The 16,068-nt window shown below is 42.6% G+C and overlaps 1 protein-coding gene across 1 annotated transcript in view; it reads left to right on the top strand.

Moving 5' to 3' along the window:
- The window catches only part of LOC126106141 (uncharacterized), a 138,790-nt gene that overhangs the window by 44,096 nt on the left and 78,626 nt on the right, over positions 1–16,068 (top strand). Inside the window, exon 4 of the mRNA XM_049912384.1 lies at positions 6,603–8,774. Within this exon, the coding sequence (XP_049768341.1) occupies positions 6,603–8,774 (2,172 nt within the window). The remainder of the gene's footprint in view (positions 1–6,602; positions 8,775–16,068) is intronic.

The raw sequence follows: 16,068 nt of genomic DNA, 5'->3' as shown, positions 1-16,068 counted from the left end.
ATATTCTCACGATTGAGAATGTTGAACCTAGTCTCTTAAATTATTTCACCAAAATTTAGAGAAATTCGCTGCATTTTTCTTTATATTATAGAGGTACAAACGCCAAATATGCATTGTTTCTTTCCAAATGAGATCTGAATAGTTACTCTTTCTGGTGCCTTCTTATGAATACCTACTTGTTTTTTGTGCTGTTTGCATGTCCCAACACAGAATCACTGGACCGTATGTACGCGGTAAGCAGATTACCATAATATTAGTTCTTTATAATTTCATTGAGTGATATGTTCTAAGCTTTGATTTCTTCAAGTTTTCAACTATTTTCCTGAGATACAGTTGCATACTAATGGAGAGACTCTGCCACCTTCTGTCGAAAATTATTCTTAAAGTTTACTTTAGATTTTGCACCATTTAGCATTTCTCTAAAAATTACATTTGTTTTGAGGCTTAGGCATTGATTCTCAAGATTTTTGAAGGTACACTGAGGCAGTAAATTTTTTTTGGTTTCTTAGAAGTGGATTCAAAACAAACATATTCTGGACAGTTTTTGTTTGTTTATTTACACTACTCTATTACACACTATTTGCAATGCTACATGTATATACTTTGTGTGTGTGTGTGTGTGTGTGTGTGTGTGTGTGTGTGTGTGTGTGTGTGTTTGTGTGTGTATGTGTGTGTGTTTGTGTGTAGTGTAATGTTTGCACTGTATGATGATGATGATGATGATGAGAGAAGGGAGAGGGTGAAACTTGATGCCAGAACATAGCCTACACCTGTGGAATAGCATTAATGGGTCCGCCAAGCTTAATGTCCCCATCTGCCTGACGGATCTCCAGTGTCACATGCCCTCATTTCATGAGACACTGCAGAGAGTTGGGTACTTAAACAGTAATTTTGGTGCAAAGCCTGGTGATAATAACTCTTCAAACAATATTTAATAAAAATTAAAAGGCAGTCTTGGCACATTTAGACATTTTTAAAAAAATGGTGACCAGTTTCATTCATCATACCATACTCTGGAGTAGCAGTAAAATTAGAGCCTTAGAGGCATTGCTGAACAAGAATTGTAAGTTAAATCTAACAAAATATCAGCAGCAATTAATTGAAGATATATGCAATGGTGGAAAGTGTAGGGTGGAGAGATGTACCAGAAACACTATGTTCAAGGCATAGATGTCGACTACTGGTTGGTGTAAGGAAGCTACTGGTCAAGTAGAAGAGGTTCAACCAGTCCCCCTCCCCCACACCGCCACACTGACTTCTGCCTGAAATCAATAAAGACAATCACAGCCAACGAGAGACAATGTGCAGAGAAGTGTGACGAAAGTTCTGTATCTATGCTATTATATTACAAAACATAAGTACAGACGTCATAAAGTGAAAACGGAATTTACTGTTGTACGAAGTAGTTTACCGAAAACACTATAATTAACAGTGAAGCAATGATAAAAGGTTCTACAAAAAGTAGCTGGCCTCTGTGGGGACCTGATCTTATTATGCGAGTCATAAGACCAGCAAAGAGGCTCCACAGGTAACCAAGGTGACGGCGTGCAGGATGTCTACATGTACTGTCTGGAGAGACCAGAGATGATGGGTCAGGGACTAGGCACTGAATTTCAGAAGGCGCGGAGAGCTTTTGTATCACTTGGACACTGCCGGCTGTAAAAGACGCCATCTCGAAGCAGTCACGTAGCGAGTCGCAGGACCATTTCAGTATTTTCTGGCAATTCATCGCGTGTGGAAGGCATGTTTTATAGACGACGTCGCCTGACTGGTACATCCCACAGGCTCGCCATGTCTTCCTTTCTGTGCGAGCGAAATACGGTGCCTAGTCCCTGGCTCCTCTTTGGTCTCTGCAGACAGAACTTATTGACATTCTGCACGCTGTCACCTCAGTTACCTATGGTGTCTCCTCGATTATCTTCGCTGGTCTTACTCGTCGCATAACAACATCAAGTCCCTACAGAGGGCAGCCATTGCTTGGATAACCTGCCACTGATTCATTGTTATAATACTAATCACAGGATTTTTGGTAAACTAATTTACATAACAGTAAATTCTGTTCTCATTTTACACTGTTTCTACTCCTATTTTGTATTGTAATTACATAGATAGGTACATTTGTCACATCTTTCTGTACATGGTATCTCAGTGGCTGTTACTGAAGTCAGGTGGAAGATGGGGAGTGGAGCCTCTTCTGTTTAACCCATAGCTTCCTTACTCTAACCAGCAGTAGACATTCATGCCTCACACCTGAGTTTCATGTTGCTTGTCACTGTCACCGTATTCCGCCTTTGGGTTTATCTTTAGTTGATTAGGTTCGCCCGTGTCTAGGGGTAGCATCTTTGGCTTCTAATGAGAACGATCTAGGTCCCAGGCCAGAACTCAGCCACTGCTTAACTTTCCGATAAAAATCATCAACAACAGCCGCAGTCACCCTCGTTCTGCAAATGGCCTTGTCGAAGAGGACGAAGGAGTGGACAGACTTTCAGGACAACCTCTTGTCCTTTGGGTGGGAAACTGCCCCTAAAAGGCGGAAGAACCAAGAAACGATCAATGGCATGAGGATGCAAAAGGCAGTGGAAACCACTGCATTAAAGACACATAATGTATCCAGAGGACATGGGGCCTGTAATTCAAAAAGTCTCTTGAAGATCCCCATTTGCAAAATATTCTGGACTAGCCCACATTTGGATCTGGGACTGCTAAGGGGTAAGTGACCATGAGGAAAAGTTTGAATAACCAACAAAAGGATAATGTTTTACGAGTCAGGGCATCAAATATTAAAAGTCTGAACGTGGTAGGGAAGCTAGAAAATGTGGAAAGTGAAATGCTTAGGCTCAATCTAGATATGGTGGGGACAAGGACTTTGTGGTCTGACAAATTTAGGGTAATATCAACAGCAGCAGAAAATGGTCTATGGGGATAGGGCAGAGAGTGAACTACTGTGAACAGTTAAATGATACGGTTGTTGTCATCTGATTCAACGGCCAACGCCAGCAACGATAGTTCCTGTGTAAGTGCCAATGTCGCAAACAGCAGATGAAGAGATAGAAAAAGTAATTGAGGATTTTGAACAGGTAATTCAGTACGTAAAGGGATATGTGGTACTCTAATAATCACAGGGGACTGGAACGTGGTTGTAAGGGAAGGAATAGAATGAAGAGTTATGGGATAATATGGGCTTGCACATTGCAATGAGACAGGAGAAAGACTAATCGAGTTCTGCAATTAATTTCAGCTAGTAATAGTACTTTTTTCAGTAGTCACAAAAGGAGGAGGTATACTTGGAAAGGATCCAGAGACACAGGAAGGTTCCAGCTGGATTTCATCATGGTCAGACAGAGGTTACAAAATGAGATATTGGATCGTAAGACATACACAAGAGCAGATATAGACTCAGATAACAATTTAGTAATGATGAAGAGTAGACTGAAGTTTAAGAGGATGAACCAAAAGAATCAGTATGGAAGCAAATGGGATACTGAAGTACTGAGGAGTGATGAGACACGAGACTGTGTGTTCAATTGAACAGGTGTGAACGTCTCTAACAACGGCAATGACTGATGATGGACACAGAAATACAGGTACAAGGAAGGTAGCTGCATAGAAATAATGGGTAACAGATGAAATACTTCAGTTAATGAAAGAAGGAAATAAAAAATGTGAAGGGGGAGCAAATGGCGGGCAGCCAAGGCTAAATGGCTGCAGGAAAGGTGTGAAGAAATGCAAATACAGGAAATTCAAAACAACCTTCAGTGAAATGTAAAGCAATGGCGATAATATTAAGCGTACAACTGGAATACCACTGTTAAATGCACAAGAGAGAGCAGATAGGCAGAAATAGTAAATTGAAGGGCTCTGTGATGGACGTGTCAGAAGAAGAAGTTGGAGTAGACATAAATGACATACGAGTTCCAGTATTAGAATTTAGAAGTTCTCTGCAAAACTTGAAGTCCAGTAGAAGAGATAGATATCATTCCTTCGAAATTTCTAAAATCGTTGGGGGGAAGTGGCAACCAAATGATTATTGATGTTGATATGAAGAATCTATGAGATTAAATATGTACCATCAGACATTAGTAAAAATATCATCCACACAATTCTGAAGACTGCAAGAGTCGACAAGTGTGAGAATTATCGCACAATCAACTTAACAGCTCATGTATCCAAATTGATGACACGAATAATATTCAGAAGAATGGAAAAGAAAATTGAGGATGTATTCAATGACGATCAGTTAGGCTTTAGGAAAGGTAAAGGCACCAGAGAGCCAGTTCTGACGTTTTACTCGATGATGGAAGCAAGGCCGAAGAAAAATCAAAACACACACATAGCATTTGTCGACTTAGATCAAGCAATTGACAATGTAAAATGGGGCAAGATGTATGAAATTCTGAGAAAAATAGGGTTAAGCTACAAGGAAAGACGAGTGATATACAACATGTACAAAAGCAAGAAGAAACAATAAGACTGAAAGACCAAGAACGAAGTGCTCAAATTAAAAATGGTGTAAGAGAGGCATGCACTCCTCCACCCCTTCTGTACAATTTCTACAGCGAAGAAGCAATGATTGAAATAAACGAAAGCTTCAAGAGTGGGATTAAAATTTACTGATGACATTGCTACACTCGGCCAAGGAGAAGAAGAATATTACAGGATCTGTTGGATGGAATAAACAGTATGATGCGTACAAAGTATGGATTGAGAGTAAACTAGAAAAAGAGAAAGACAAAGGTAAGGACCTGTAGCATAACTGAGAATAGTGAGAAACTTTAAGTCAATATTGGGATCACAAAGTAGACAAAGTTAAGGAATTCTGCTACCTTGGATGCCAAATAACCCATGAGACTGAAGCAAGGAGGATATAAGATGCACACTAGAACTGGCAAAGAGGGCAATTTTGGCCAAGAGATGTCTATTGGCGTCAAATATAGGCCTTAACTTGAAGAAGAAAGGATGTACCTTTGGATCACAGCATTGTACAATAGTGTATGATGGATAGTGAAAAAACCAGAAAGGAAGAGAATCGAAGTGTTTGAGATGTGGGGCTACAGAAGAATGTTAAAATTAGGTGGACCAACAAGGAACGAGGAGGTTCTCCACAGAATCAGTGAAGAAAGAAGCATATGGGAAACGCTGGCAATAAGAAGGGACAGAGTGATAAGACATTTGTCACAACAACAGGAATAGCCTCTGTGATGGTAGAGGGGGCTGTAGAGGGTAAAAACTGTAGGGGAAGACAGAAGTTTGAATGCATACAAATGATTGCTTACATATGTTGCAAGCGTTACTCTGAGATGAAGAGGTTAGCGAAGGAGAGGAATTTGCGGCAGGCCGCATCAAACCAGTCATTATGACTCAAAAAATTACTATTGGTTTTTTTAGTAAGTCACAATTCGTGTTTAGATATCCCTTCAAGTCTCTGATTTTACTCCTATTGCAGAGTATGTCTGATGATGACCTAAAACAGATTGAAACCGGTCATCGCTTTTAAATCAGTATGTATATGGATCATGACAGAATTATTTTTCTTATTAAAAATTAAGTCTTTGGCCTAATGCGAGCTTTATTTTAACAAATTTAACAAAAACACACTACCATTATGTTTGGTCCCCGAGGCAATTGTATTACATACTCAGTGTATTAGAAGTATATTCTAGTTTATAATTATTAAATACTGTACATTAAGTAATAACTCTAGTCAGCACTGACACAATGTAACAAATTTATTGTGTAATTCTATTAGAGTACGACTTCCTTATACATATAATCATGTATGTATGATACGGACCGTATAGGTTGACATCAGGGCACGTTTGTTTGATGTAGGAATTTGAATCTGTTTTCATGTTTTGCCCATGAAATATATTTGTAAGGTAATCCACATCGTAAATTATTCAGGTTAGTTATGATGGAGTGGGAAAGTGTGTGAATCGACATAATGTGACTTCCTACTACTATCCAGATAATTCATTTTCTTGAATAAGTTGCTTCTCAAAGTCTCCTAATAATAGGAATTTCAGTTCTCTTATATCATAAGTTTGGTGCAGCTAGCTGATGATGGCTGTCCCCCACAAAACTTATTATTTCAATGGGAACAAATGGTGGCTCTTAGTGCCAATACGTCTTATCGGGCTTTATCTTTTATCCTTGAAAGAAATCAAAATTAAAAATTGAATCATATGAAGATAACTGATAGAATAACTCTATGTAAAAATTATTGGTGTGAGAAGAAACAAGAAATTTGAAGGTTCTTTTTTTTTATATTGCAGTCAAAAGTGTTTATATGTTGCACATGTTGCTGGGCGTGATCTGGTCTTTAATTTTTATAAGACGTTTTGTAACCATGATTGCATTTTGAAATATTTTTATGTCCTGAGTGACCAGTTTTGACTGGTCTAATTGTCATCTTCGGATGAAAATATTTTAACATACGATCTTGGCTGCAAAAATTGTCATTTATCACTAGTGTATGTTTGAGTATACAAAAATTTTGGTGAGTAGAATTTCATATTTTCTGGAATAATCTTGCATGACCCATTTATAACAAATGAAAGTTTGAAAATATTTAAATGTAATTAACCTATTTCAATCATCTACAGGTGCTTGTAGACAGCGAAAAAGACTCTGACATATTGTCTGAGCTGGCGGCCCAGATAGAAAATGAACGCCGCCTCATCATTGTGTCGCCGAGGGAAAATAAAGGCTTCGAGGACACCTTCGAAACATCTGATGTCAGCGATAAAAGTTGGAATGAGCTTCTGGATGTCAAAGTCAGACTAAACGGGGACCGCTACGAATGCCGCCTGCGGGACCACGTGGCAGATGTCGATGCCCTTAAATCGCTTCTGGACGGCAAGCCGACATTCTTGCTGGCTCTGGCTCTGGCGCAGCTGTCACAGCCTCTGAGGATGGGCCGGGAGCTGGAAACGCTGCCCGCCTACTACGTGCCCAGGAAGCTGGTGGACCGTCGTCTGGTGACAAACCAGTTCTTCTCGTCTCTGGGGCGCTGGGATGTGTGCGTCATCGACAGCGCATCCTATGGGGCACTGTCATGTAAAATAGGCATACATTCGGTCACGAGTTTTGCGCAGATGAAAAGTTGGTTCCGCACTCCATCCAAATTCGATTGGCCACTAATTGTGTTAACTGAGGAGCTGGAGAGTATTCGTGAAGCTGCCAGAACATGGCCAGTTTTGAAAATCTATGTATTACAGTTTTCTAACAAGAAATGGAAGATTGTTTACTATTTTGGGCATCCTGACAGGATTGGAGAGCACAGAATCAAGCAGAAGGTAGAGCAGTATAAGGCATTAGACACTGCGAGCAATACGGTAATTGTAGAGGGGAGGCCCGGAGTGGGCAAGTCGAAGGTGCTGTCACATGTGGCGGAGCAAATAAAAGAGAGGGACCCTGCCTGCTGGATACTGAGAATTAATCTGTTGGAGTTTTACACAGTTTTAGATAACAGTGGCAGTTCTGTAGAAGACATCTTGAGGGCAGCAGTCTTTAACAAGGACGAGCTGGCCAGACTGGAGTGCGCACTGCTTCGCCACAGCCTGCTGCGGTCCCCGCGAGTCGTCTGCCTCGTGGACGGCTTCGACGAGGTGTGCCCGGATTACGTCGACAAGTGTACCGAAGTGCTGCCTCTCGTGGCACCACGCAGGGGAAAGCTCCTGGTGACGACGAGGCCAGCAGCGTTGAAGGTCTTGGCGGCGCGGATGGGCGTGTTGGCGCACTCGCTGGAGCCTTTCAGTGACTCAGAGCTGAAAGAATTCTTCACACTCCACCCGCTGAGGGGAAACATTCCACCCATCGCCGGTCTCAACAAGAGCTTAAGGGATCTTCTGAGAATCCCTCTCTTCGCCGAAATGTTCGTAAATCTGTCACAGGAAGTAGCTGAGACATGGGACATTGTGATTCTGTACGAAACTTTCTTCCGAAATAATTTCAGAAGGCTTTACGAGGAGAAATTGTGTCAAAACTTTTCTGTTCCCGGGAAGAAGGCAGAGGTCGAGGAGAAGCTGAGGAAGCACGAGGCACAGTTGATGGCTCTCGCAGAATCAGTTCTATCGCACACTGCGGCTGTACCGACAAAGCTGTCGTTCGATACGGACTACTTTGTGAAATCTGGAATCGTGTACCAGTTCACCAACGGGAAACCCGCATTCCTGCACAGGACCTTCGCCGAACACTTCCTCGCCAAGTTGTGCTTCGTCACAGATAGAAAACAGTTTCGTGCGAGGGTGTACCGCAAGGCCTACGTGAACAAGAGACTGGAGTTCTTCCTCGAGTCTTTCGACCGGAGGGCAGCGAGGGGCCTGCCACTGTTGGAGGCGCTGCTGGATGGCGACGAGCGCAAGATGGCGGCGCTGCTGGCCGAGGGCGCCGACGTCGGGCAGGCAGACGCGTGCGGGCGCAGCGTGCTGCACCTGGCGGCGGCGCACCGCCTGCGCTGCCCCCTGCCCCTGCTGCGGCGGCTGTGCGCGCGTGCGGGGGCGGGCGCGCTGTCTGCGGCGGACCGGCTGCTCGGGTGGACGCCGATGAGGTACGCCGCGGAGGGCGCTCGCTGGGCCGCCGTGAAAGCACTGCTGGAGGCGGGAGGTGACGTCACACAGCTGGGGGACTTCCGCTTGAGGCTGCACGATCCCGCAGAGCTGCTGGGCGCCTTCGAACGGGGCGGGTACTGGGCCCTGTACGAACACATCTTCTCGCTGAACAATACGTCGTGGAGAGCCAAGGCAGCGTGGAAGGGCGTAGGTACTCAAATGCAGGTAAATAAAAAAAAAAAAATCACGCATCACATTTTACGTAGTTGTAACTAACATAAACCTTTCTGGCTGGGACTATAACCCAGAACCTTTGTGTGGTGTGCATACTATAAGACCTTCGGTATACACACCATCAGATTATTTGACTTGTCGCTCTAACGAAGTAGGCGAGTGTCAGCAATATGTCTCGTGGTCTTGTCGTGGCGTGTTTATCTTCTGCCTTTAGGTCAGACGATAGAAATGCAACTTGCACGCTTAGAGTAGCAGATTGACGGTGACCAACTTTAAACAGAACTTGATTAATTTTCACACACATTTATTAAAATAATAAAAAATATAGACATTACGTAACTTGATTCTGGATGCTCTTTACAATTGACAATCTGAAATTCCTTTGGTCTTGGTACGTTAATCTTATTCTTACATATCTCTGATACTTGACAAAGTGTCTATACATTTCTCTTCATGGCTACGTACAGGAATATGATAATCTTATTAGGCACAGACTGAAACTTGACTATAGACTAATGCAGACAAATGCAGACTAATGCAGACTAATGCAGACTTACTAATCGGAGGTCTGTACACTCGTTATAATACTTCGCGCATTGTTGTATCACTGCGCGAGTGTGATCCGTGAGGAGAAAAGGTTCTACATTAGCAGCAATCTCATAGGCTGCGTTACATATTAATACGCGGATCGGCGGAAGCAGAATTTGGTCCGTCTCTAAGACAGCGCCATCTCGTAGTGCGGAGACGGATGAGGGCTGCGCCTGTGCTGTTGTGCTTAGCGGGGCGCGCTCTATTGGGAAAGTTGTGTACGCGCTGACTACGCGGAACTATGTACACAACACTTTGCATGTTGTTGTTGTGGTCTTCAGTCCTGAGACTGGTTTGATGCAACTCTCCATGCTACTCTATCCTGTGCAAGCGTCTTCATCTCCCAGTACCTACTGTAACCTACATCCTTCTGAATCTGCTTAGTGTATTCATCTCTTGATCTCCCTCTACGATTTTTACCCTCCACGCTGCCCTTCAATACAAAATTGGTGATCCCTTGATGCCTTAGATCATGTCCTACCAACCGATCCCTTCTTCTAGTCAAGTTGTGCCACAAACTCCTCTTCCCCCCAATTCTATTCAATACCTCATTAGTTATTTGATCTACCCATCTAGTCTTCAGCATTCTTCTGTAGCACCACGTTTCGAAAGCTTCTTTTCTCTTCTTGTCCAAACTATTTATCGTCCATGTTTCACTTCCATACATAGCTACACTCCATACCAATACTTTTAGAAACAACTTCCTGCCACTTAAATCTATACTCGATGTTAACAAATTTCTCTTCTTCAGAAACGCTTTCCTTGCCATTGCCAGTCTACATTTTATATCCTCTCTACTTCGACCATCATCGGTTATTTTGCTCCCCAAATAGCAAAACTCCTTTACTACTTTAAGTGTCTCATTTCCTAATCTAATTCCCTCGGCATCACCCGACTTAATTCGACTACATTCCGTTATCCTCGTTTTCTTTTGTTGATGTTCATCTTATATCCTCGTTTCAAGATACAGTCCATTCCATTAAACTGCTCTTCCAAGTCCTTTGCTGTCTCTGATAGAATTACAAAGTCATCGGCGAACCTCAAAGTTTTTATTTCTTCTCCATGGATTTTAATACCTATTCCTAACTTTTCTTTTGTTTCCTTTACTGCTTGCTCAATATACGGGTTGAATAACATCGGGGAGAGGCTTCAACCCTGTCTGACTCCCTTTCCAACCACTGCTTCCCTTTCATGTCCCACGACTCTTATAAATGCCATCTGGTTTCTGTACCTTTGCATTTTGTGGGTAAATACTTTACCTGTGGGAAAACAAGCCGGCAATAGTGCGACAAGTGAAGTATTGAGTTTTTTCTCAGTTGCTTGGCCAAGGTCAGTCCAATAGGGCTCGTGACGAATCACTTGAGCCACTAGCAAAGAGATTGCACTAGATGCTTTGCTTAAATGACATCAAATGTTTAAGTATTGTCTCAGAGACTGGTCGTATAGTGTAAGAGTATGGAAAGTTAAAATATTGTGAATCTCAACATGGTGCCTTCAAAAACCTACTTTTTGTAAAATTCTAAGGGGCAAATAATATTAAAGCTAAGAATCTCTACTTTCGGAATTGGATGCAGTTTATCGTAAAAATGCACGATAAAAGTTTTCAGCAAGCTCTTCTACTTTTTGTATTATTCCATTTTTTTGAAATGTTAGAAGCACACAATATTAAAGTTATACTTTGGAATCAGGTTAAATTCATCATAAAACATATGGTCGGCGTTTCCAATGCAGATACCTCATCTACGTTTTCAGTTATTGCGAAAAAATCGATTTAGCTTTAGACGTTGGGGAGGCGTTGTCCCCCACTCCGCGCGACTCTCTGTCATTATCGGAATGTTCAAATGCAGGCTCTGCTGCTGTCATTTGGCGCCGGCACGGATACTACAGTTTAAACGCCGGCGAACTCAGAACGGTGAAGATTTTATAGTCACCTGTCCCCAATCTCGCCTCTGTGATCCCAGCCACGTTCGACTCCCCAGGATGAGTTGGCATGTCCCTATCACTTCGTTCTATAGATGGTCCTGAGTGGTCATCCCAACATGATATAATGCGTGAACTCTACCGGTATTTTTCCAATCTTTACACTAGAGTGGTAACAGACAGTACATTATCTTCTGATTTGAGTGCCCTCCTTGATGGTGTTGTTACACTAGCTCTCCATGAGGAGCTTTTGACAGCATTTCTCGTAATGAGGTATCATAACATTGTAATTCGCTCTCCTTCACGCAAATTTCCGTGTTTAGATGGGCTTTGCAAAGAATTTTTTGTTCGGTTTTAGCCTGTGAAAGGAGACATAATAACATTCTTGGTGAATGAAGTGGTATCAGGGTACACAGTCCGCCCTCATTTAAGGTCGGAAAAATTGTTTCAGTTCTGCAAAAGACCGGATGTCTGTCCATGATTCAGGTCTGACCGCTAATGATACTCAATATTTATTATAAAATCGTTGTGATAAATAGCTGTTTTAGGCTTTGATTGCTGGCACTGCCGCGTGTTATCAAAGTTGTCTCCAAGGTCGTAGTCTCCTGGCTACCATTGCTGAATGTCGTGATCCCATTTCGATTGCTTCCACTTTTCCCGTGTTGGGAGCTTTACATTCTATTGATGTTATTATGCATTTGACTGAGTTAGTCATGATTTTCTGATGGGTGTTGGTTTCAATGATTCTGCACGACGGAACATCACCTGTCTACTTACTGGTATTCGGGCATCTACTGATGTGATCGGTCGTTTTACTCCACCTATAGAAATGTGTCGAGGTGTCCCACAGGGGAGCCCTTTATCTATGTTATAATTTGTGCTATTTTTGGAACCCTTATTACGAACCATAGCTGCTCGATTGGGTGGACGGTCGTATTTGGGAGAAAGGTTAATCGTTCACGCATATGCCGATGACCTTCTACATCTACATCTACATTTATACTCCGCAAGCCACCCAACGGTGTGTGGCGGAGGGCACTTTACGTGCCACTGTCATTATCTCCCTTTCCTGTTCCAGTCGCGTATGGTTCGCGGGAAGAACGACTGTCTGAAAGCCTCTGTGCGCGCTCTAATCTCTCTAATTTTACATTCGTGATCTCCTCGGGAGGTATAAGTAGGGGGAAGCAATATATTCGATACCTCATCCAGAAACGCACCCTCTCGAAACCTGGCGAGCAAGCTACACCGCGATGCAGAGCGCCTCTCTTGCAGGGTCTGCCACTTGAGTTTGTTAAACATCTCCGTAACGCTATCACGGTTACCAAATAACCCTGTGACGAAACGCGCCGCTCTTCTTTGGATCTTCTCTATCTCCTCCGTCAACCCGATCTGGTACGGATCCCACACTGATGAGCAATACTCAAGTATAGGTCGAACGAGTGTTTTGTAAGCCACCTGCTTTGTTGATGGACTACATTTTCTAAGGACTCTCCCAATGAATCTCAACCTGGTACCCGCCTTACCAACAATTAATTTTATATGATCATTCCACTTCAAATCGTTCCGCACGCATACTCCCAGATATTTTACAGAAGTAACTGCTACCAGTGTTTGTTCCGCTATCATATAATCATACAATAAAGGATCCTTCTTTCTATGTATTCGCAATACATTACATTTGTCTATGTTAAGGGTCAGTTGCCACTACCTGCACCAAGTGCCTATCCGCTGCAGATCTTCCTGCATTTCGCTACAATTTTCTAATGCTGCAACTTCTCTGTATACTACAGCATCATCCGCGAAAAGCCGCATGGAACTTTCGACACTATCTACTAGGTCATTTATATATATTGTGAAAAGCAATGGTCCCATAACACTCCCCTGTGGCACGCCAGAGGTTACTTTAACGTCTGTAGATGTCTCTCCATTGAGAACAACATGCTGTGTTCTGTTTGCTAAAAACTCTTGAATCCAGCCACACAGCTGGTCTGATATTCCGTAGGCTCTTACTTTGTTTATCAGGCGACAGTGCGGAACAGTATCGAACGCCTTCCGGAAGTCAAGGAAAATGGCATCTACCTGGGAGCCTGTATCTAATATTTTCTGGGTCTCATGAACAAATAAAGCGAGTTGGGTTTCACACGATCGCTGTTTCCGGAATCCATGTTGATTCCTACAGAGTAGATTCTGGGTTTCCAGAAACGACACGATACGCGAGAAAAAACATGTTCTAAAATTCTACAACAGATCGACGTCAGAGAGATAGGTCTATAGTTTTGCGCATCTGCTCGACGACCCTTCTTGAAGACTGGGACTACCTGTGCTCTTTTCCAATCATTTGGAACCTTCTGTTCCTCTAGAGACTTGCGGTACACGGCTGTTAGAAGGGGGGCAAGTTCTTTCGCGTACTCTGTGTAGAATCGAATTGGTATCCCGTCAGGTCCAGTGGACTTTCCTCTGTTGAGTGATTCCAGTTGCTTTTCTATTCCTTGGACACTTATTTCGATGTCAGCCATTTTTTCGTTGGTGCGAGGATTTAGAGAAGGAACTGCAGTGCGGTCTTCCTCTGTGAAACAGCTTTGGAAAAAGGTGTTTAGTATTTCAGCTTTACGCTTGTCATCCTCTGTTTCAATGCCATCATCATCCCGGAGTGTCTGGACATGATGTTTCGAGCCACTTACTGATTTAACGTAAGACCAGAACTTCCTAGGATTTTCTGTCAAGTCGGTACCTAGTATTTTACTTTCGAATTCACTGAACGCTTCACGCATAGCCCTCCTTACGCTAACTTTGACATCGTTTAGCTTCTGTTTGTCTGAGAGGTTTTGGCTGCGTTTAAACTTGGAGTGAAGCTCTCTTTGCTTTCGCAGTAGTTTCCTAACTTTGTTGTTGTACCACGGTGGGTTTTTCCCGTCCCTCACAGTTTTGCTCGGCACGTACCTGTCTAAAACGCATTTTACGATTGCCTTGAACTTTTTCCATAAACACTCAACATTGTCAGTGTCGGAACAGAAATTTTCGTTTTGATCTGTTAGGTAGTCTGAAATCTGCCTTCTATTACTCTTGCTAAACGGATAAACCTTCCTCCCTTTTTTTATATTCCTATTAACTTCCATATTCAGGGATGCTGCAACGGCCTTATGATCACTGATTCCCTGTTCTGCACTTACAGAGTCGAAATGTTCGGGTCTGTTTGTTATCAGTAGGTCCAAGATGTTATCTCCACGAGTCGGTTCTCTGTTTAATTGCTCGAGGTAATTTTCGGATAGTGCACTCAGTATAATGTCACTCGATGCTCTGTCCCTACCACCCGTCCTAAACATCTGAGTGTCCTAGTCTATATCTATACCTTATGGTACTTCTTTTTCCTCATGACAACTACTGGTGCTCGAGGACGTTTTGGATACATTTGGTCATCTTACAGGACCACAGAGTAACGATCGGCAGTGTCGGTTAAACAGTTTGCTGGAATGTGACGCAGTTGACATTCCATGGGCTGCGGCGGTCGCCCGCCATCCATTGTTTGTTACAATTGATCGTTGTCTGCCGGGAAGTGCCTCACTGACAGGATTCAAGGAGTGATCCTTCAACACAAGCCTTGCTCTCTCGTTACTTCATGGGATTTGGATCTTGGAAAGTTGTGTGTTGAGCAAAGCCCATTTTTTCGGCCAAATTTTTCACATTCCTGCAATGATGTCCTGGGAGCTACAGCGATTATAGAGCAAGTTTATCTGGCGAAACTCTTTTCTCCATGTGCGCTGTGAGGTTATGGTGGGATCCCAGCTGATGAGAGGTTTGGCCCTCTCTGACGTTCGGGCCAAGGCGTCTGCTTTATTTTTTCTATGCACTATTTCAATGTGTCTTTGCGTCCCTACGTCACTTACAGCATGCCTTCTTACCTTTCTCCGACCTGCGAACTTAACCCCTTCAATAAATGTTGGTAGAGTAAATAATAAATTAAGACATATTCGTGAATTGTTTCTTGATATCAGTTATTTGGTGGTTGCTATTCTTTCCCAGTCGCACCTCTCTGACAAAATGCTATAATTATGGAAATTTCCAAATCGCACTTCCTCTGCGTAGTCCATATCGCCAGCGACAGATTGGAAGGTTTGGTGTACTCATGTTGAGCACAAAGGGTGATCTGTAGTGATTACTTAGAAGAAGAAGAACTTTGTTAGCCGAGATCGCTATAACAGCTTTATTGCAGATAACTGATTTCAGTAAAACTGGGTTACCATCTCTAGATCTTCACAAAAGTTATTACAAACATCTTGTCCCAGCTACACACAAAATCCTTTCATTGCGTTTCCAGGTACATGACAGATGAAATGAGCAATGCATTGGCACATGAAAATTAAAATTACTATGTACATCACAAGTCACCAAAACAACGTTCCCGTAACATAACACATCATTCCTACCAGGATGCAGCAAGCGTCTTGTTAACGTGACTAACGAAAATAAGTATGGGTTTTGTAGTTTAAGGTTTTTGCACGCAATTTCATTTCAATGTTTACGAGATGTATTTGCAAAGTAATAACCATTTTACAAGAGAAGCTTATATGTTCACTGCACTAGAGAGAGATTTTGTTGGTGGTTTTAGTTTTCTACGAACATGTTTAACTTTCCTACGTAATCGCCTTTCACTTCTGCAAGGGAAACACCACACCTCCACACCTGGAATAGCTACAACTGAATAACAGTGATTTTAAAATCTGCCACACTTAAAGGTCATGCTTCTGTCAAACTCTGCATTTATATGCATTCAGTGTTT

The sequence above is a fragment of the Schistocerca cancellata genome, chromosome 10 (assembly GCF_023864275.1).
Source record: "Schistocerca cancellata isolate TAMUIC-IGC-003103 chromosome 10, iqSchCanc2.1, whole genome shotgun sequence".
NCBI classification, from domain to species: Eukaryota; Metazoa; Arthropoda; class Insecta; order Orthoptera; family Acrididae; genus Schistocerca; species Schistocerca cancellata.
This window is presented reverse-complemented; position numbering and strand designations above follow the sequence as displayed.